This window comes from Nycticebus coucang, chromosome 24 (assembly GCF_027406575.1).
Source record: "Nycticebus coucang isolate mNycCou1 chromosome 24, mNycCou1.pri, whole genome shotgun sequence".
Lineage (NCBI taxonomy): Eukaryota > Metazoa > Chordata > Mammalia > Primates > Lorisidae > Nycticebus > Nycticebus coucang.
In genome coordinates this window covers 12,535,757-12,557,837 of record NC_069803.1, presented here as the reverse complement: position 1 = coordinate 12,557,837, position 22,081 = coordinate 12,535,757, and the positions used below count along the sequence as shown (strand labels likewise).

General features: G+C 41.3%; 1 protein-coding gene across 1 annotated transcript; it reads left to right on the top strand.

Annotated features, from left to right (window-relative positions):
- Window positions 1-8,105: 8,105 nt before the first annotated feature.
- Window positions 8,106-20,971, top strand: LEPROTL1 (leptin receptor overlapping transcript like 1). Its single transcript, XM_053578348.1, has 4 exons — window positions 8,106-8,528; window positions 15,799-15,874; window positions 17,374-17,560; window positions 18,556-20,971. Exons 1-4 carry the CDS (start codon window positions 8,513-8,515, stop codon window positions 18,670-18,672), a joined length of 396 nt encoding a protein of 131 aa, XP_053434323.1. The 5' UTR covers window positions 8,106-8,512; the 3' UTR covers window positions 18,673-20,971.
- Window positions 20,972-22,081: the final 1,110 nt, after the last annotated feature.

The window sequence follows — 22,081 nt, the reverse complement described above, 5'->3', positions numbered from 1 at the left end:
GCGCCCTACCCACTAAGCCACAGGCACTGCCCCTCTCCCAACTTGCCTGGAGGTTGCTGGGTGGGCTGAAAGTTCTAACCCTCTAATCCTCTAATCATTTGTCTTTCTGGTTACTGCCCACCATTCTGAGGCTATCTAGGACTGGCCTAAGTCATCTCATTAGCATAAATTCAGACTTTAGAAACTTTGTGACATTAGCCAGGAAAAAGGAGCAAATCTTTTTTTTTTTTAATTTTACAACAGAGGCGGTGTGTTAAAAACCTCTGAGAGGCCAAGCATGGTGGATCACACTTGTAATCCTAGCACTTTGGGAGGCCTACGTGGGTGGATTGCTTGAACCCAGGAGTTAGAGACCAGCCTGAGCAAGACAGAGACCCTGCCTCTAAAAATAGCCTGGCATTGTGGAAGGCACCTGTAGTCCCTGCTACTTGGGAGACTGAGGCAAAAGAATTGCTTGTGCCGTGCAGTATCTGTGGCTCAAAGGGGTAGGGTGCCAGCCCCATATGCCAGAGGTGGCGGGTTCAAACCCAGCCCTGGCCAAAAACTGCAAAAAAAAAAAAAAAGAATTGCTTGTGCCCAAGAGTTGGAAATTGCTCTGAGTTATGATGCCCTGGCACTCTACCATGCCCTGGCACTTCTACTGTCTCAAAAAAAAAAAAAAAAAAAACTCTGAGATACACCAAAAGCAATGAGTGAACAAGATTAGGATCCTGATTCAAACTATGAAATACATAAAATGACATTTATGAGGTAATTGGATTAGACTAGATGTATGATGATAATAAAGAATTATGTTTTAGGTTAAGAAAGTTAACCTAAACCTAACCTAAACCTAAAGGTTAGATTCTGAATACTGTACAGTCAGCCCTGCATATCAGTGGGTTCAACATCCATGAATTCAACCAACTGCAGATCAAAAATATTTATCATTGTTCCCTAAATATTAGAGTATAATAACTATTAACAAAGCATTTGCATCATATTTGGTATCATAAGTAACCTTGAGATGATTTAAAGTACAGAGGAAGATATGTATAGGTTATACACACATACTACACTATTTTATATCTGTGCATCTGTGAACTTGAACATCTGTGGATTTTGGTATCCATGAGGGGGTCCTAGAACCAATCCCTCATGAATACCAAGGGGTAACTATACTAAAGCTATGGTTTTTCAAAACATGCTGAAATATTTATCCTTTTAGAAACATACTAGAATATTGAAAATGAAATTATGTTTGGAATTTGCTTTCATCTTTTATTATCCCAGGAAGGATGTAAGGTTCTTTATTTAAAGCAGACTTCAAACCAAATCCCAAATAAAGACAAGCACTTCCACCAAAAAGAGGAAGGCCTGAACTAAGAGAAGACTCATCAGGGCTAAAAAGGTGAGCCAAGGACATGAGAGCTCAAAGGGCTCAAGTGAGTATTGCACAACAGTTCCAAAAATTGCTGATTCCTTCCCAAAGTGATCCTGTTCCAGATACCACTTCTGACACTACTTATGCCAACCTAAAAACAAACAGAGAGGCTTCCTAAAGAAAATTATATTTATTCAGGAATAGGGCACTGCAATGGGAATACGTGTACCATAGTAAGCTATGTGTGTATTCAGGGAGGTACAGAAAGACAAAAGTTTTTAAAGGGAAAATGAGGCAGATTACTTGTTTTAAAATAATTTTCCTTAGTTACAAAGATCAATAACAAGGGTGACTGTAGTCCAGCTTTGGACAGGTAGTAGGTGGGCAGACATATTCACAGCAGAATATTTTGTGTGAGGTTGCTGGCCTTTTTGCAAGGTTGCAGTTTTTCTTTTTTCTTTTCTTTTCTTTTTTTTTTTTTTTTGAGATAGAGTCTCACTATCTTACCCTGGGTAGAGTGCTGTGGCATCACAGTTCAGACATCAAACTATTGGGCTCAGGCGATTTTCTTGCCTCAGCCTCCCAAGTAGCTGGGACTACAGGCACCCACCACAACACCTGGCTATTTTTTGGTTGTAGTTGTCGTTATTTGGCAGGCCTGGGCTGGGTTCAAACCCGCCAGCCCTGGTGTATGTGGCTGGCACCCTAGACGCTGAGCTACAGGCACCAAGCCAACATTGCAGTTTTTGAAGAGTCTGCTATTATAGTTTTTTGTTTGTTTGTTTGTTTTTTGTAGAGACAGAGTCTCACTTTATGGCCCTCGGTAGAGTGCCATGACGTCACAGCTCACAGCAACCTCCAACTCCTGGGCTTAAGTGATTCTCTTGCCTCAGCCTTCCAAGTAGCTGGGACTACAAGTGTCCCCTACAATGCCCGGCTATATCATAGTTTTTATTATCAGGCATTTATGCATGAAAAATACTTCTCTTATGACTTCCCCTGGCTCTATTTGTCAGGTGGTCCTGTTTTTTGTGTTTTTATTTTTTAAACACTAGTGACTCCATTTTGATTCTGACAGCTTTGCCAAAAATAATATGGGAAGTGAAGGAAGTAGATGTGGAGTGTGGATGAGACATCGTGGACCATGTGTTGACAGTTTTGGGTAGCTAATGATACCCGGGAGTTTATCATACTATATTCTTTTTACACAGTATATTTCAACTTTTCCATAATAAAAGGTTTTTAAAAAGGTGAAACGAAAATATTATCAGCGCTTTCTCTGACACAATCTGTAAGAGTTAGTAATTCCCAATTTTAAAAATGACATAGATAATTAAATTAGATAAACATTAAGGCACATAGCAGAGCTGCTCAATAATTCGGAGTTCTTTTCCTCTCATCCCCATTCCCATCTTTGAGACTTATCATTAGGGGATAGGAAACCATCTATATGAAAAGTATCAAAACTGTGAGAGGCATCACTGATTAATTATTATACAAGTATAACAATACTTAGAGAACATTTAAAGGCGATAACATTAGCATTTAGGACTCACTTGAGAAACTGGTGAGGAAAACTCCTGACATTCTTTCTTCAGACAATGACCTTTTTATCTTGTTTTAAATTTCAGATTGATGTGAGGGTACAAACTGCTGGGAGAATGGGGACTGAAGACCCCATTCTTGGCAAGGGGAAGCAACCCCAGAAAAAGAGGAAAATTAAAAAGCAAGCTGAGTGAGTCGGAATGAAGAAAAGTCAGCTAGTTTACATTTAAGCTAGCTATTGCTAGCAAGCTTCCTGCCTTTTCTGAAATTCTAGCCTGTGGGGGATACAGCTTATAAACACCCCTGCTGGGTCTGTGAGCACTATGAGGAAAAATGGCCATAGAAAAGACTATGGCAAAGACCTAGAAAGATATGTTAACTGGGTCGTTTCCTGCCTAGTAAACAGGCAAAGCAGATAACCATTGTAGAGATTTGCATTTACCTGGGGCAGAGATCAAGGGAGTAGCTCAAACCCTGAGATATGGGCAGAAGAGCTTATATCCCTTATTGCAGAGGAAGATCTTCTGTGGTGGTGATAGGAGGAAAATTCCTCCCTCCCACCGATTCTGTGGCATTTACTCCACAGGGAACTAGCAGAGCTTAACACCTCCCTAGAAATCTGTATGTGTGATCTCAAGCAGAGGCTCTCCTAAAACAAGGCTCAGATTTCAGATTTCTTAAGCCTACTCAAATCCTTAAATAATAACAATAGAAGCTGATGTGCTCACTCAGAGAAACTGCTGGTGTCTCTGTTCCCTCCCTCATCTTACCCTCTTGGCAAATAGACTCCAATAAAAACAATGTGGAGCAAATACTTGGTGCCATTGCCAGAATCCCACAAACTGGCAAGGGATCTCTGAGTTCCCACCTTTAATTTGGTTCTGCGTCTCTTTCCTTGACATGGTTTCTAACTCTGTATTTCTTCAGTTGGTCGAAGCCAGTTCCACAGGTCTTAGCAGATGCTGCCCTGGGGCAGGACCCCAACTCAATTAGGTTACAACATTTGCACTTGTCAGGCAGAGTCGCTGTTGTAGTTGTGTCCTGCGCCCAGGAGGTGTGCCCTATACTCTTCCTTCATGCCCACCAAAAGCACACCCATCTCCCTCCCTCTTCCCCTCTACCCCCCTCCTCGTTTTACCTCCCCCCACCTTGTGTGGATTGAGTTTTTGAGTTTTTCTCTTGTGTGGATACCGGTCTACTGGTTTCATAATAGTATTGAGTACATTGGATATTTGCTTTTCCATTCTTGTGATACTTTACTAAGAATGTGTTTTCAACTTCATCCAATGATTTTTAAGCTTTACTTTGCACAGGAATCATTTGAGGTGCTTCTTAAACTTTCAGATTACTAGGTTCTGCCTACAAAAGTTCTAATTCAGAAGGTCTGGAGTGGGAACCAGGAATTTGGGAAGTGCCCTAAAGAACTCTGTTGTAGCCAGGCACGGTGGCTTACGCCTGTAATCCCAGCACTGTGGGAGGCTGAGGAGGGAGAATTGCTTGAGCTCAGGAGTTCGAGACTCGCCTGAATGACACTGAGATCCCAACTCATGAAAAAAATGGAAAAACCCAGCCGGGTGCAGCAGCAAGCACCTATAATCCCAGTGGCTTCTGAGGCTAAGGCAGCAGGGTGCCCACAGCCTGAGTCTGAGGTTGCGGTGAGCTACCACGCCCACTACACTCTGCTCAAGGGCATAAGGCAGGACTCTGTCTCAAAAAAAAAAAAAAAGCAAATAAAAAATAAGCAATGAAATAAAATTAAAAAACAAAAAAAAAAAGAAAGAAAAGAAAAAGAACTCTGTTGTAGTGGAGATGGTCTTTGAAATACATTTGGAAACACTGTTTTTAAGGTCTCAAGTCACTATTCATTCCCTAGATAGCATTTGTAAACCAAAAATAGTTCTCAGAGTGATGAGTGTTTTCCAGCTAGAAACACTGTGAATCTCACGGGAAACTTAAAAGAGCATAGTCTCTTAGGATTCCGTTATCATGGAAGACAAAGAATATTGAGTCCTCTAACCCAGTGATTTTTTTTTTTTTAAGACAGAGTCTCAAGCTGTCACCCTGGGTAGAATGCCGTAGTGTCACAGCTCACAGCAACCTCCAACTTAGACTCAAGCCATCCTCTTGCCTCAGTTTTTCTATTTTTAGTAGATGGGTCTCACTTTTTTGCTCAGACTGGTCTCAAACACATCTCAAGCAATCCACCCACCTGGCCTAACCCACTGATGTGCTGTGAGATCTTGGCTATACTGAGGAAATTTTTAAAGAGCGTTAATTAAATTATTTTTTAAAACGTTCAAAGCACAGTAAGTATATTCTTTTTCTTACATTTTTTTTTTTTTTGAGACTGTTGCCCTCAGTAGAGTGCACAGTGTCACAGCTTACAGCAACCTCAAACTCTTGGGTTTAAGTGATTCTCTTGTCTCAGCTTCCCAAGTAACTGGGACTACAGGTGCCCACCACAACACCTAGCTATTTTTTTGTTGCAGTTGTAATTTTTGATTTTAGCTGGCCCTGGCTGGGTTTGAATCTGCCAGCCTCGGTGTATGCGGCCGCCACCTTCTTACCTTTTTTTGATCAACATTATTTCAGTGTGCCGTAGAAGTGTAACTATCGGTTCAAGTGTGCCATGAGATAAAAAAGGTTGAAAAACACTGCTCTAACATGATGAACAAGACTAGTAGCCCGTTAATGTCATCGAGGACATATGTAACACAATACATTTTTATTTAAAAGATGAAATTAGGGGATTACCACTTAATTCAACCCCTCGCACAGATGAAAGCCACCCCTATAAAGGCTTCCTAAAATGTGATACTTTCCTCAGGAACCAAGCTATGAAACTCCTTGTCTGTATCACTTCCTACCACCAATATCACCATCACTGATCAGCTATCTCTACTACGTCCCCTCAACACATCCGTCTTCAAAGATGGAATACTATGGAACAAGACAAGAAAAGGGGGTTTTGTGACATCAGGGATGGAATTTACTTCTCCAGGAGTTCTACATGTTCTGTTCAAGATGGTTGGGAGGAGGATGCATGTGCCTGCTTTAGGAGTTGGGATTTTTGGGTGTGGTTTTTGTTTTTTTTTTGAGACAGAGTCTCACTTTGTCACCCTTGGTAGAGTTCTGTGGCATCAGAGCTCACAGCAACCTCAAACACTTTGGCTCAAGCAATTCTCTTGCCTCAGCCTCCCAAGTAGCTGAGACAGCAGGCACCACCACAACGCCTGGCTAGTTTTTGAGATGGGGTCTCATTCTTGCTCAGGCTGGTCTCAAACCTATGAGCTCTGGGCAATCCACCCACCTCGGCCTCCCAGAGTGCTGGGATTACAGGTGTGAGCCACCACGCCAGCCTCTGCTTTAGGAGTTTTGAAAAAGAAGGCAGTAGTTCACAGATTTTCTCTTAACAGCACACATTTCCACCACATATAGTCAAGTGTACCTTGTGGCTTTGCTACCACATCCTTAAATGGAAACTCTATTATCATGGTACAGGAAAGAGATGGTAGAGCTTTTTGTACTAGAATAGAAAAAAATTCTACTCTCCTATAAGACACTGATAGGTTTATATGAGGTATTAAGCCTCAAGGAATCACCTTTTTCTTACGAAATCATAATTGAACCCTGGAAATAGTAGAAGAAAGCCAAAGCCAAGTAGACAATGCTTTAAGCTTCCTAGTATCTCTCATTTTAAAGTATGTTGGAAATCCCTCTTCTAAACATTCACTCAAAAAAGTCTTTTATCTCATCAGTTTATCAGTTCATCTTAGTCTGATGACTAAAAAAAATTAAAAACTCAAAGCTTGTGTTACTCATCTTCACCTACCTCTTTATAACACTTCAAAATATTCTCATTGCTTAGAGAAAAAAAAAAAAAAAACACCAAAACTCTTTATGTAGGACTCTGCTGTGTAAGCAAGCTGCCCCCCTCAACCTTGGCCAATCCTATTGGCCACCTCTCTTCTTTGCAATGCCAACCTCCTTGCTCCATTTGCTGCCAAAACTCATCACACACACACACACACCACCCCGTACCTTTAATGACTTTTCCCTTTTCTAGTAACAAAAACTATTCTCTGTTATCTCTCCCTTGAGAAAATTTTCCCTGGCAGATCTAAATCGAAGATTTTTACAGGACTATCTGCCCACATTTTTTTCTCTAAACCCAGCCTTGTAATAAAGGGGGAGGCTAGGAGGGTGGCGTGCAGGTGGCTTTTTCATTTCCTACACAAAACCTACTGTGGAAAGGATAAAAACTTCCTCTACTCTCTTAAATTCAGTGGCTAGGACCTGTAAATGAAGCTGACAAAAGACAGATTAACAAGGGGAAAAGCTCGTTTTGCATGCACAAGGCAGCTTCACATAAAAGAAGTAGTTATGCCTGGAAGCATGTATCTTAACAAAGGGTGATATACTGTGGGAAGTGACTAGAGAAAGGAAAGGGATTTGGGTTTCTATGGGCAGTGATTTATGAGAGGGTAAATAATGTATGTGGGAAAAGTAATAGACGATAAGGATTATTTTAGTAATGTTTATGCAGACCCATATGCTGTTTATACTAAGAATGTTCTTTGGAAAATGGAAATACTGTATTTACACATGAAAAAAACGTTACAATTTTTTTTTACAAATGGAGATTTGTTAGCCGTATAAAGGGAACTTAAGCGCTGCTTTATGACAGAAAGGGCGAAAGCAGAGGTCCTCCTACGTCTGCTGTCTCTTAATTGCCTTCAGCTTAAAATAATCCTTATGCCAAAGTGGCATAATTTAGAGTGGAATGTTCTGATCTCACATACTAGCAATTATCATTGTTGCAACGTTACACTTTTTTCTGTCTGGATCCCTCACTTGTCTGCAAGCTTCTTGAGGGCAGAAACTGCACCTGGTTTTCCTCACCTCAGTGCCTAGCCCTGTTTCCAACATATAGTAAATGTTCAATGCTGGTACTGGCTATATTAACGTATTGGGTCTCTTTTCTCCCCACCCCCTACCCGTTATTACCAAGAACACAGCGATTCTCAGACTCCCAAAGGATTGGATATGTATTATTAATTCGATCCCTTCCTGGGCCTTGCCGCTCCTACCTCCGGAGGTGGATCCCCATCAGAACACTAGTTTTGCGCACTAAACCGAAAAGCCAAGGGCAGACCACCCTACTATTCTTACTTCTCCTTTATTATAATGCTGGGAGGTGGGCAGAAAAAAGGTGCACTTAGAGTGTAAAATTATCCCCCAAATACATCGCACATGCCTTGAGCGGACGGCCGCTACCGGCGCGCCCCTCTCAAAGACGGTGGGCGGCTGGGACCGAGCGGAGGGACCGGGGCGGCGGCGTGGAGCTCCCGCCCGACACGGACGGCAATCCAGGGCCCGGTGCCGGCACGTCCCCCAGGCCGGGCGGGGGCGGCGAGCCGCGGAGCCGGCAGGAAGGAGCCGGCCAGACCGCCCGAGCCGGCGCGCCCCCCGCACCCCGCACCCCGCGCGCCGCCGGCGGAAGTGCTGCGTCGCGCACTTCCGGGTGTTGTCTGGCCGCCGCCGCGCGTCCCTGGTCTCCCGGCCGCCGCCTCGGGTCCTGGAGCCGGGAACGACGTCACCGCCATGGCCGGCATCAAAGGTGGGCCTGGGGCTCAGGGCGCCGAGGGCCGAGTGGCTGCCCGGGAAAAGGAGCCGGGAGTGCCCACGCGCGCCGCCGCCCGGCCCGGGCGCGCGCGGGGTCCCTGCGCCTGGCGGGCGACCCCCGCCCCCGGTCCGCGTCCCTGCCGCTCGGAGCGCAGGTGGGCGCGGCGCCCTCGGGAAGTACGGCCGCCACCGCGGCTCGGCTCCGGCAGCCCCGCTCGCTGCTGCTTTCTGAGCTTGCCTCCCACCGGCGCCCCCCGGACGAAAAACCAGGACGAAGTGGCTCGTCGTCTTCAGGAGTCCCGGCGCGACTCGGGCCATCGCACACGTTTGCAGGAGTTCGCATCTGAGAGGGAGGCGGGCAGAGTGTGGTTTTGAGGAGGTTGAGGCCGCCGGAGGTGCCACTTAGGGAAAAACCGTAGTCATTTCCCACTGAAAGGCACAAGTGCGGTCTTCGGGTGCCTGCGCCTTGCGAAGAGCTCTGGGACGGGTCTTCCCGAAGCCTCGGCTTCCCTCGTGCGCTCCGGGAAACCTTTGCTCGCGCTTTACAGGCTCCGAAAACGGTTGCGTTCCCATTGTGGCGTTCCCCGAGAACAGCCCCAAAGTGCTCCTGGCTCTCTTCCACAGTTGCACGTTGAGGCTTTTTCAGATTTCAGAATTTTTATTTCTTTTCCTTTTTTAAGATAAAATCGTGTGTTACGACTTAATGAAAAATTACTTGCGTATTTTCTTTAGAAATCAGGAACGTGCCCTTCGTTGCAACTGTTTGGTAGTTTTATCTGTCAGTGCGATTAGAAGCAAAGTTTTCAGCTACTACTTAACGAAATTTCATTTATTTCTTGACCTGCCGCTTGTATGGAAGTGGACAGCTTTGATAGCAATGTTTTTCTGTGTGGCTTTTCTTCTCTAAGGACAACTTTATTTGAGCTTCTTTCTCAGGGTCACAATTCTTCTGTTTCTTGTGTGTTTTCAGTATCCGAAAACATTTCACTTCCCGTATGAAGCCCCACATCTGGGGAACTTTCTAATCTCTGAACTGTAATTGACTCTCTTAAATCCTTATGTGAAAGGCAGTTATTGTGAAATGCTGTGGTTTTTAGGATGTTATCTCTTTTCCCTATCCTTCCCTATGTTTTCGGTTTCAGTAATGCTGGCGCCTCTCTCTTGAAAAAAGAGCTTTGTAATTTCCTTCCCCAGACCTAGGGAAATACTGTATTAAGCAGGTGAAAGTGTCTCAGATGGAATTGTACTTTTGATTTCAGTAGCAATTTCTGGATGTTAAGATCGTTTTTTTTTTTGTTTGTTTGTTTGTTTTGAGACAGAGCCAAGCTGTCGCCCTGGGTAGAGTACTGTGGCATCACAGCTCACAGCAACCTCCAACTCCTGGGCTCAAGCGATTCTCCTGCCTCAGCCTCCCAAGTAGCTGGGACTACAGGCGCCCGCCACAATGCCCGGCTATTTTTTTGGTTGCAGCCGTCAGCGTTGTTTGGCAGCCCGGCTGGATTCAAGCCTGCCACGCCTGTTAAGATTGTTTAACAAGATATTCCTTACTCTCCGCCCAGTTATCTTTATATTGGCAAGGAGTGTTGCTGTTATTAGAGACCATTATGCATTTCATGAACCATTTGTTTATTACTTTCTGATATAATGGATTTTGTGGTAACTGCCAGGTTAGGGAACTGTTCCCTTCTCCTACTCTAATTTATTTGTAATCACAGAGCCAGCATCCTCTCTCTAGGGAGTTTTGCTAGATAATTGGGCTGGTCCATCCCTAGCCTAGAGGCTTTGGGAGTAGAAACCAGACTTACCTTAAGTTTTGTCTTCCAAATGTTGCATCACTCAATTACTGTATAAATTCTTGCTTTGTTGATGTGTTACTTAAGACAACAGTTTATATACAAATGATGAAATTTGTATATAAACCAGCCTAGTAGCTGATTTCATAAAACTGGAGAAACTACAATTTTTGAGAACAGTTTTAAGCAATTTATTTCATCTCATTGGCTGTTTTACCCAATATGACTGGGAGATGCGATGTCACATAAAATAGTGTTTTGAACTTTTTTTTGATATTAGCATTGAGTGGAATCAAATTTTTATTCCCCAAACAATTCCAAGGGCCTTACTTTTTCATTATATAATAGCATTTAAAAGGAGTTGGGGGAAAAAAATGAAAGAAATTGGACTCTAAGGTATAAATAAGTGCATTAAAAATTTTATTTTGGTATTAATATTCACAGCAGTTGTAATAAAACAATCTTGTTTTATGTTTTTTAAATTGTTCTTTGATACCAGAGGCTTATCTTATTTTAGTTCCTTGTTTTTTCTAAGAAATCATTTTTTATTAATTTTTTAAGAGTATACTCAAAGAATTTAGACTTTCTTTTTTGATAAGACATGAATGATTGTTCTGTCATAGAACAGAGCAACCCTCAGAGACCATCAGGTTCTGAGGTTACTTGCCTTTTGCTGAAATTACTACAAATGTGCCTTTTATATGCAGCTCTTCCATTTCTCATTTGTTTTATATATATATTTTTTTTTCTGAGACAAAGTCTCACTCTTTTGCCCAAGCTATAGTGCCATAGAGTCAGCCTAGCTCTTAGCAACCTCAAACTCTTGTGTTCAAGTGATCCACCTGTCTCAGCCTTTGGAATAGCTGGGACTACAAGCATGTGCCATGATGCCCAGCTAATTTCTCATTTCTTTCAATGCGGGAAGATAATCAAACTTACAAAATTTTGTGTCACAGGATACAGCTAATAGTGAATACCTTTGGGAAGGGAAAGTTCCTTTTCACTTAATTTTGTTCTTGGTACATGAATTACTTACTGGAAAAAAAAAACATACATATACACACACACACATATAAACAAACAGAGTGGAAGTCAGGAGGTGCAGGCTCCTAATCCCTACTGGCCACTTTTAATTCTGTAAAATATATATATATTTTTTACTCTAAATTTACATCCAGCAATTGTGTCATACAAATGAATTAATAGGCTGGGCACAGTGGCTCACGCCTGTAATCCTATCTCTTGGAAGGCAAGGCAGGTGGATTGCCTGAACTCGCAAGTTCGAGACCATTGTGAGCCAGAGCAAGACCTCGTCTCTAAAAATATAGCTGGGCATTGTGGCAGGCGCCTGTAGTCCCAGCTACTCGGGAGGCTGAGGTAAGAGAATCGCTTGCACCCAAGAGTTGGAGGTTGCTGCAAGCTATGATGCCAGGGCCCTCTACCGGGGGTGACAAAGTGAGACTCTGATCAGAGCTTAAGTGTCTGTTTATAGAGAATGATATCTTCAGTGCACGGGCTTTATTAACACTCATTTTGTCTCTTTTTAGTGACCTTTTTTCTTCCAGGATCCTAAGCTATGTTCTGGATAAATGGCTTCTGAATAAATGAGGTGTTACTATATAGTATTTATAGTAGTGAACTTAGCTGTCTTAAAAGTATCTTTAGTGTTTAGAAAATTATTTCCAGGGCGGCGCCTGTGGCTCAGTGAGCAGGGCGCCGGCCCCATATACCGAGGGTGGCGGGTTCAAACCTGGCCCCGGCCAAACTGCAACAAAAAAATAGCCGGGCGTTGTGGCAGGCGCCTGTAGTCCCAGCTACTCGGGAGGCTGAGGCAGGAGAATCGCCTAAGCCCAGGAGTTGGAGGTTGCTGTGAGCTGTGTGATGCCACGGCACTCTACCGAGGGCGATAAAGTGAAACTCTGTCTCTACAAAAAATAAATAAAAAAAAAAAAAAGAAAATTATTTGCATTTGAGATCTAGTTCAATTCATTTTATAAAAGAAAAGAAGTGAGATTCATAAATTATTTAGACAACTAGTTAGTGGTGGGTAGGGATTAGGACCCAGCACCTTCTGACTCCCACTTGGTTTCGTTCAGTTTACAGACATTTGTTAGCGAGTCTTCCGAGGTGGGGCATGAGCATCCCTAATGATAGAGCTTGCTGCCTGTTCTCATGGTGTGGACAGTTGAGAAAGGAAGACAAATACAAATCAGTAGGAAATTGCAGCTGTAACAAGTAGGCAAAAGCAAGGCATCTGGTGCAGAGAGGGCCTCTGTGTGTGCTAAAGCCTCTGGCTAGAACGGCCACCTAGATGTCCTCATGATTTACTCCATCATTTCCTGTAGGTCTCTGCTCAGGTGGCACTTCATCAGAGATGCCTTCCCTGGACAGTGTCTAGACGAGCACTACCATTCCTTACCCTGCCTGACATTTTCATCACTTAACATTTATTTCCTTGCCTTTTGGGGTTTTTTTGGCATCTTTTTTTCCCACTAGAATGTAAACTCCATGAGAGCAAGAGTTTTGTTTTTTTGTTGTTTTCTTTTTTTTTTTTTTTTTTGAGACAGAGTGTCACTTAGTCACCCTGGGTAGAGGGCTGTGGCATCGTAGCTCACAGCAACCAAGAACTCCTGGGCTCAAACAGTTCTCTTGCCTCAGCCTCCCAAGTAGTTGGAACTACGGGTACCCACCACAACGCCTGGCTGTTTTTAGAGATGGGGTCTCACTTTTGCTCAGGCTGATCTCTACTCCTGAGCTCAGAAGATCCACCCACCTCTGCCTCCCAGAGTGCTGGGATTATAGGCATGAGCCACCGTGCCAGGCCAACTTTGTTTTCATTGCTCTGAGTTTGAAATACATTAGGTGCTCAATAGATATGTGTTAGATGAATGAAAAATATAACAGGAGGAATTGGTCTAGTGGAAAAACTTCACTGAGGACTAGATGATTGACTGAGATCTGAAGGAAAAGTAGAAGTTGGAGGAAAGGGAGGATGAGGCGAGAATGCAAATCCCATGAGTGAAAAGGCCACGCAGCAGTCCTTGTCATATCCCCAGTGCCTGTTTCTGTGCACTCAGTACATGTCTCTCGAATGAATGGAAAAATGAATGTCTGAAGCAGAAAGGACAACATGTGCAGAGGCCAGGTGGGTGAGGGAGCCTGTTTATTTCCAGGAAAGGAAGGAGGCAGTGTAACTGAAGTGCTGAGAGCAAGGGGCAGTCTAGTATCCTGGTGTGACTTGGCCAGGTAGGCAGGGCCAGATTTGAGGACTGATTTTGAACTGAAGAGAACAAATGGTCAGTTCATTCTTTGTTGTTGTTTTCAAAGACATGGTCTTGTTCTGACACAGGGGCTAGAGTACAATGGCATCATCATATAGTTGACTGAAACCTCAAACTCTTGGGCTTAAGAGATCCTTCTACTTTAGCCTCCTGAGTAGCTGGGACGATAGCTGAGTGCTACCGCATTTGGCTGATTTTACTGTTTTTTTTTGTAGAAACCAGGTCTTGCGGTGTTGCTCAAGCTGGTCTTGAACTCCTAACCTCAAGTGATCCTCCTGCCTCAACCCCCCAGAATGCTAGGATTACAGGCAGGCACCACTGTGCTCAACTTCCTCACAGTTCATATTGCATTTCTTTGTGAACTTGAAGTGCCTCATTTGCCATAAAATAAAAGTACAGTTTTGTTTTCTGTAGCTGAAAATATAATGGCATTTAGGACTAAGTCAGGTTGTTCAGGGTTGACATGATCTGTATCAGTGATTTAATGGAAAATCAAATCTGCCAGGCTACAACATTCGTGAGTGTCTGTGGCTTATGACCCTTTTAGTTCTGAGAAGTATGTTAGCAGTATTTGGCAGCATTTAGCCCTTTTACTGTTAATTCTGGTTTATATATGAAAGCTTTTGGTAACTTTTAGAACTTCTACAAATCTTTTGAATTTTAACTTTTCTTTTAAGGTTAATAGACCATATTATTATTATTATTATTTATTTATTTATTTTTCTGAGACAGAGTCTCAAGCTGTCGCCCTGGGTAGAGTGCTGTGGCATCACAGCTTACAGCAACCGCCAACTCTTGGGCTTAAGTGATTCTCTTGCCTCAGTCTCCCAAGTACCTGGGACTATAGGCGCTCGCCACAATACCCAGCTATTTTTTGGTTGTAGTTGTCATTGTTGTTTGGTAGGTCCGGGCTGGATTCGAACCTGCCAGCTCTGGTGTATGTGGCTGGCACCCTAGCCGCTTGAGCTACAGGCGCCAAGCCAATAGACCATATTATTAACAACAACAACAAAAGTTATTCTCTTACCTACAATAGCTGCAGAAATGCAGTTATTGAGAATTCAAAATAATCATTTATTTCTTTGCTTAATTTTAGGCCATTGATTATGCCTATTCAAGAAAGTTGTACTTGCTAACATGTGAAAGCACTTTAAAATATACTCCTTTATATATGTATTTGTGTGTGTGTGTGTGTAACTTTAGAAACTGTATTTCACCCATAGATTGCATCTATCACTTGTATTATAAGGCCTTAAGATAGTGGTACCATAGGATTGTACCTTTATCCTTTAGACTTTCTAATGTGGAGGAGATTATGGGAGGAAACCCTGCTGTAGTTTTCCAAACTATTTAAAGGTCTGTAACAGTTAAATTGAATAAAATCATTACAGATATCCTTAATGTTTTTTCTTAGCAGTTTTATGCGTGAGGGTTTATGTTGAAGCAGAAGCTGACTAGGAGAGGTTTTTTCATAGAATGAGGCTTCTGAAGTCCAGTAAACTTGAGAATGCAGAATTTCTCCACATCCTGCTTTTCAAAACTGTAGTGATCTGTGAAGTAAATATAATTTTAATGCCCAGAGGAGCATTGATTCTGTGCCCTGTGATACTCATTAGAAATGGAACCAGTGGCCTGATTTAGTGGCTTAGCCTGTAATTCTAACACTCTGGGAGGCCAAAGTGGGTGGATTGCTTGAGCTCAGAAGTTCGAGACCAGCCTGAGCAAGAGTGAGACCTTTTCTCTACTAAAAACAGAAAAATTAGCCCGGCATTGTGGCAAACATCTGTAGTCCTAGCTACTTGGGAGGCTGAGGCAGAAGGCTTGCTTGAGCCCAGGAGTTTGAGGTTCCTGTGGGAGTTTAGATGATGCCACTGCACTCTACGCAGCAGGGTGACGGAGCGAGATTCCGTCTCCAGAAAAAAGAAACGGAACCAGCAAGGAGCGAATGTGGAAGTGTGCTTATAATAGGTCAGAGCTTTGACAATCAGTGTCCCTTTGCCTTGAAGCTGCCACAGAACACTCTCAGACTAGGTGACTTAACACTTTTGAAGACGACACACTCTTACTGCATTTGAGGGTTTTTGCTTCAGGATTACAGACAATGTTCAGACCACTAATTCCAATATTAATAGAAGTAATATTAACTTAATTTTACTAATTGATATTGTTGGTCTTTTTATTTGCTTTGCAGCTTTGATTAGTTTGTCCTTTGGAGGAGCAATCGGGCTGATGTTTTTGATGCTTGGATGTGCCCTGCCAATTTACAAGTATGTAAAAGTTTTGTCTTCTTGAGTGTTTAAAGGTAAAAATTTTTCTGCTTTTAAGGTTTTAAAAACTTTTTTTAGTACTATAAAAATACTGCAGAGAAATGTTCATTTACCAACACAAGACTTTTTTTAAAAAAAAATCATTACTTAAATTTTGTTTATTAGATGCAAAAAATGATTTTTGGCTGTTACTTGCTCTTTCACTGCTACATAGGTAATGGCAAAATAGCAACATAGTAGCTCGGCCCTCCTGCTCAACCTTGAACATCTATTGGTGCAGTTTTCTTGGAGACCAGTTTGTTTCTAGATCTCAAAATGGATATATTCTTTGAACTAGCCATTCTCCTGAGACTTTCTTATACAAATCCACTTGCACAGATATATGTTTGCTGAGATATATGGGAGAGGGTATGGATATTCATGACAGGCTTGTTTTTAATAATAATAACAAAAAAAAACCTAGAAATATCCTAAATGTCCATCAAAAGAAAAATGGTTAAATTACGGTACATCCATCAATGGAAATACTAAGCAGTCTTAAAAAAAATGAGGAAGAGCTGTAGGTACTCACATGCAAATATGTTCAGTATATATTATTAAGTGGAAAAAATGCAGTGATCCATTCATATTTTTTAAGTTTCCCTATATGGAAATATGGAAGGGTCCACAGGGAGCTCAGGAGAAGAGTGGGAAAGGGAAAGTGGTCAAGGGAGATTTGGGGACTTTTACTTTTCACTTTTTGTACTTTTGTGCTGTTTGAATTTTTTTCATAAGCATATATTCCATTTTCGGTTTTTCTTCTCTTAAAAGAAAAAGATTTTCAGGAGAAACTTAAGCAGCAGTTTTATCATAAGCTCTAAGTACAATGTGCAGCTCTCCACTATGATATGTGTTTCATTGTGTGGTGTTTGAAAGGCTATTTCCTTTTAATGTTTAATTTGGAAATAATTTTAGACTCTCAAGAAGTTGTAAAAATAGTACATGGAAATTCCCGGTAATCTTCACACAGTTGTATCATCTTAATGGAACTGAAGTTAATCAAAACCAGGAAATGACATTGGCAAAATACAGTTCACCAGATAATAGGCTAAAAGCCATATGTTTTTATTGTGATAAATTCTATATTCTGACGGAAAGTCTTCAATACCACTTTAAGTTAGTGTTCTATATTTTGATTTCAGGATTTTAGGAGTTCCTAGTGATGTAAGGAAACATTTCAGATTGATTCCACATTATGCCAAGACAGGGTATCATCCATTAGAAGTCAAGGGCTAATATTGCACTAACATTCCCATTTTCCACATGCCTCTCTATAACCGAAAATGAAAAGTATTTTGAATTTTGGGTCTTAATTCTAACTATTACAATTTATAAGGCATTTTATTTTAAGAGAAAAAAAAATTTTATCTATCATTACTGATTTTAAAAAATGAACATATTTTGTGTTAGAAAATGATACAGATAGCAAAAATTACATTAACTTATTTTTCTTTTTCTAGCCAATACTGGCCCCTCTTCGTTCTCTTTTTCTACATCCTCTCACCTATTCCATACTGCATAGCAAGAAGATTAGTGGATGATACAGATGCTATGAGTAATGCCTGTAAGGAACTCGCCATATTTCTTACAACAGGCATTGTTGTCTCAGCCTTTGGACTCCCTATTGTATTTGCCAGAGCACATCTGGTAAGTGAATATATTCTTCTATTAATTTTATATAGAAAAATATCCATTTTTATACATATCAATTTTATATATGTGAAATTTTTCTTTGTTTGTTTGTTTGGTTGTTTTGTTGCGGTTTTTGGCCAGGCTTGAACCCGCCACCCCTGTATTTGGGGCCGGCACCCTACTCCTTGAGCCACAGGCACCGCCCCTGAAATTTTTCTTGAGGCAAGTTTTTGTTAATGACCTGGGGAAAGAGATGAGAGACTTAGGAGCCTAAGAGATAGAGATTAAAATCTTACTTTATTGTTTGTTCTTGTTAGCTAATTAAAAATGATACTGGAGAGCATGGCTTGGATCTGCAGCAACTGTTGGCTCGCCAGTGCTTATCTGTAAAAGTTGGGCATGTCAGCTTCCCCAGTGCTAACTAATCATGGGCCTGCACGGTTCAGCTTAAAACATGAAAGACCTAAAAGGCTTGTGTGTGCTGTGCAGGTAGTAATGTATTACACAAAACAGGAGCAGGGGCTGGCCTGCATCTACTCACTTCTTCCCAAACTCACAGATCCAGATTCAAGCCTTCATCTCTGGGGAGGTACGAAGGCAGGGAGAAGCCAGCCATGTTACTCCCCTACTCATTTAAGAAAATACAGATAAGTGTTTCTATCTCTGACATTTGATAATTTAATCTGCTCTCCAGTTGACTTTTAGATTCCCTAAGGAAGAGTTAGCAAATTTCTTTATAAACAGAAAACTGTAGAATTCTATGCTGCTTTATCATAGCCCAGAAGTCAAGCTTGTTTTTGAATAATTATGATCTCATGATTTTCTTTCTAAAGGAACCAAAGGTAAATAAAAACATCAGTATAAAAGTTCCATTAAGTGTTCAGAACTGTGCACATTATTATTACAAACCGTATTTGTTTTACATCATGATTGGCACACAATTGGAACCTTGATTTGCTTTTCATTTTCTTTTTGTTTTTCATATGTCTGTTTGTATCTTATTTCCATAGATTGAGTGGGGAGCTTGTGCACTTGTTCTCACAGGAAACACAGTCATCTTTGCAACTATACTAGGCTTTTTCTTGGTCTTTGGAAGCAATGATGACTTCAGCTGGCAGCAGTGGTGAAAAGGAATTACTGAACTATTGTCAAATGGACTTACTGTCATTTGTTGGCCATTCACACGCACAGAAGACGGGCAGCACGGCTGAATGGTGTAGCGAGCTTCTGGGGGCTTTGAGGTGCTCCCTTCTTACTTTCCTTGTAAGCATACTATTTTCACAGAGACTCGCTAAAGGATTAAAAGGATTTTCTCTTTTGGAAAAGCTTGACTGATTTCACACTTATCTATAGTATGCTTTTTGTTGTGTCCTGCTGAATTTAAATATTTATGTGTTTTTCCTGTTCAGTTTTTTTTTTTAATCAATATGCCTTGTTAAACATTTTTTAAATGTAGTAACTGATTGCATCGGCTAGGAATTCAGAATTCTGCAGGCTGTATTACTGGGCTAAAGTACATCTTTTCTCTTAAAATTATTTAGTCTCCGTTATTACAAAGTTTTAAAAATAAGTTTTTCAATCAGTCAGGATAACATCACTCCCAATGTTATGCAAACGTGCAGACCGTTGGCAAACTTTATACTCAGTGCAAATACAGCTTGTTTATACCTCAAGAGGGGCCAAGTGTGAATGCTCATGCCCTCCATAAGGGTTGATAATTTTACTAGTAGACAAGTGTTTTGTGAATTGAAAATTATTTTATGGAATTGCTACAAAGGAGTGCTTTTCTTCTTAACTTTAGAAGAATTTGTGTTAAACTTCAAGATAAAGGTATAAAAACAGATTTTTGAGATACGGCTTTTGTTTATTATAGTTAAAGTAGAGTGAGTTGCACTATGGGAAGAAACAATGTGGAAATTCCATTTTTGAAACCTGTTGCTGTTTATAAATGAAATTTTTGATTTTCTATAGGTCTTTCTTGTTTTACCATGAGTAAAATGGATAAACATGGGACTCCTACTGATGAGGGATAGTTGTATGTTTGCATCATATATACAGAAAACCTCCCTCTGGCTCCCTCCATTGAACTTATTTTGTATATTGTATATATTAATTAACTTTTCAGATATAGTTTAAATAACAGGTAGAAGTGTTTAACTTACCTGGAAAATAATTGCTATGCCATACATTCAGAGAGCCCCCGCCCCGCAAGGCCTTGACATAATTAACAAGTGACTTGTTATCTTGCAGATAATTAATGCATTCACAGTTTAAGATTTAGACCATGGTAATGGTAGTTCTTATATCTAAGGTTATATCATACGTAATTTAAAAGTATTTAAGGCAAGTTTCCTGTATACCTCTCAGCTGTTTGGGTTTTGATTCCATCATGATAGATCTATTTCCTTATACAAAGCAACTGTGTGAATTTATGCAAAGTAGGCAAACCCAGCTGCCGTATCAGCTTCAGACACAAACCTGACCCCCAAATTCCCAGTAAACAGGCATGATCAAATTATAGTGGCCATTCACATCTCACAATTATCAAGACTTTTTTTCAGGAGCTGGTTATGAAAATGTTCCAGTTGGTCAGATGGTATTTTGTTAGGGAAATGTTTGTATGTTTATTCAATATTCTTTTTTTTTTTTTTGCAGTTTTTGGGTGGGGCCGGATTTGAACCTCCAGTATATGGAGCTGGCGCCCTACTCTTTGAGCCAGAGGCACCGCCCCTTTATTCAGTATTCTTACATAAAAATTGTTTTGCCCTCAGCCATACTGAGGAATCCTGACAGTTATCTTTTGTTCTATAAGGTTTATTTCTCAAGAAAGTGGGAACAAATTTGGAGTTTCTTTGGCTTTTTACAGAAGATGCCTAAAGCCATGGTTTTACCACCTATCCCAAACCGTTACTTTTAGCTATGAGATGAGGGGAAGCAGGATAAAACATAGGCATGTGGTGGAACCCTTCACACAGGAGGCTGAGGATGACTTCATTGTTAGGCTGCTAGGTACACATGAATTAGGAACCTGTACGTGTTTAGGATGCACAGGTGCACATGAATTCAACAGCTGGTGGCACAGTTGGGAACTCGTTGTGCTTGTGATCTATGGACTTTTTTCAGGAAGTACGTTTTCTGGTCCTCTCCCATTTTCCGTTCTTCTAGATGGCAGTCAGCGCACTGCTGCTGTTTTGTCCTCTGGGCCATAGACTCTTTTTTCTAACAGCTACATATTCTTTCTGTATTCTGATTGCATTGGCAGCCTTGTGTCTTTGACCTGTACACTAGCTTGACATAGTGCTGTCTCTGATTTTTAGGCTAGTGACTTGAGGTATGAATTTTCCATAGAATATGCACTGATAATACATTGCCATTCTTCTATGGAAAGAAAACTTTTGATGATGAAATAAAGATTTTAAATATCTATTTTAGTTTGTGGGTGTTTTTGAAATGAAAATAAACTGCTACTGCATACTTCAGTTTCTGAAGTGCATTAATCATTTAATAATGGGATATAAAGTAGGTGCGGCTAACATGATGTGAAACTTGCAGAGGTTTCACTTTGAAAATTGAAACCAAGGCAACAGATACTACTAAGAAGCCCAAGAACTGAGAGAAGTATCAATCTGGAGAAGTAGAATTTTTACCTAACTTTTTATGAAGAAAATTATAGAGGATTTTATTGATATAAAAAGACTACCACTGGCTCAGTACCCATAGCTCAGTGGTTATGGCGCAGGCCATATGCACTGAGTGGCAGGTTCAAACCCAGCCAGGCCTACTAAACACAATGACAACTGCAACAACAACAAAAAATAGCCGGGCATTGTGGCAGGCACCTGTAGTCCCAGCTACTTGGGAGGATGAGGCAGGAGAATCATTTAAGCCTAAGAGTTAGAGGTTGCTGTGAGCTGTGATGCCACGGCACTTTACCGAGGGTGACATAGAAAGAAGACCACTACTGATAAAAAGTGAAGATCCTACTTGTTCTTAAACTTTTTATGATTGCATAGTTTATTATGTATTCATTACCACTTGTTTCTAGAGCATTTGGCTTTTTGCAAGCACAGTAATGTCTGGGTACCCTGGGTATATGGGGCCCACACCCTACCCACTGAGCCACAGTCATTGCCGAAAAGTACTATTCTCTTTCTTCAAATATGAATCTTGTCCCAAACTGCCCTAATTGTAATTTTTTTCTTTCTTTCTTTTTTTTTTTTTGTGAGACAGAGTCTCACACTGTCGCCCTGGGTAGAGTGCTATAGTGTCACAGCTCACAGCAACCTCAAACTCTTGGGCTTAAGCTATTCTCTTGCCTCAGCCTCCCAAGTAGCTGGGATTACAGGCGCCTACCACAAACCCAGCTATTTTTTTTGTTGTTGTACTTGTTGTTGTTTAGCAGGTCCTGGCCCAGTTCGAACCCGCCAGCCCCAGTGTATGTGACTGGCGCCCCAAGCACAGAGCTACAGGCACCAAGCCATCATATACTTTCAAAAGCTAAGATCATGGGTTCTTAGTATCTGTTCTAGTATATAC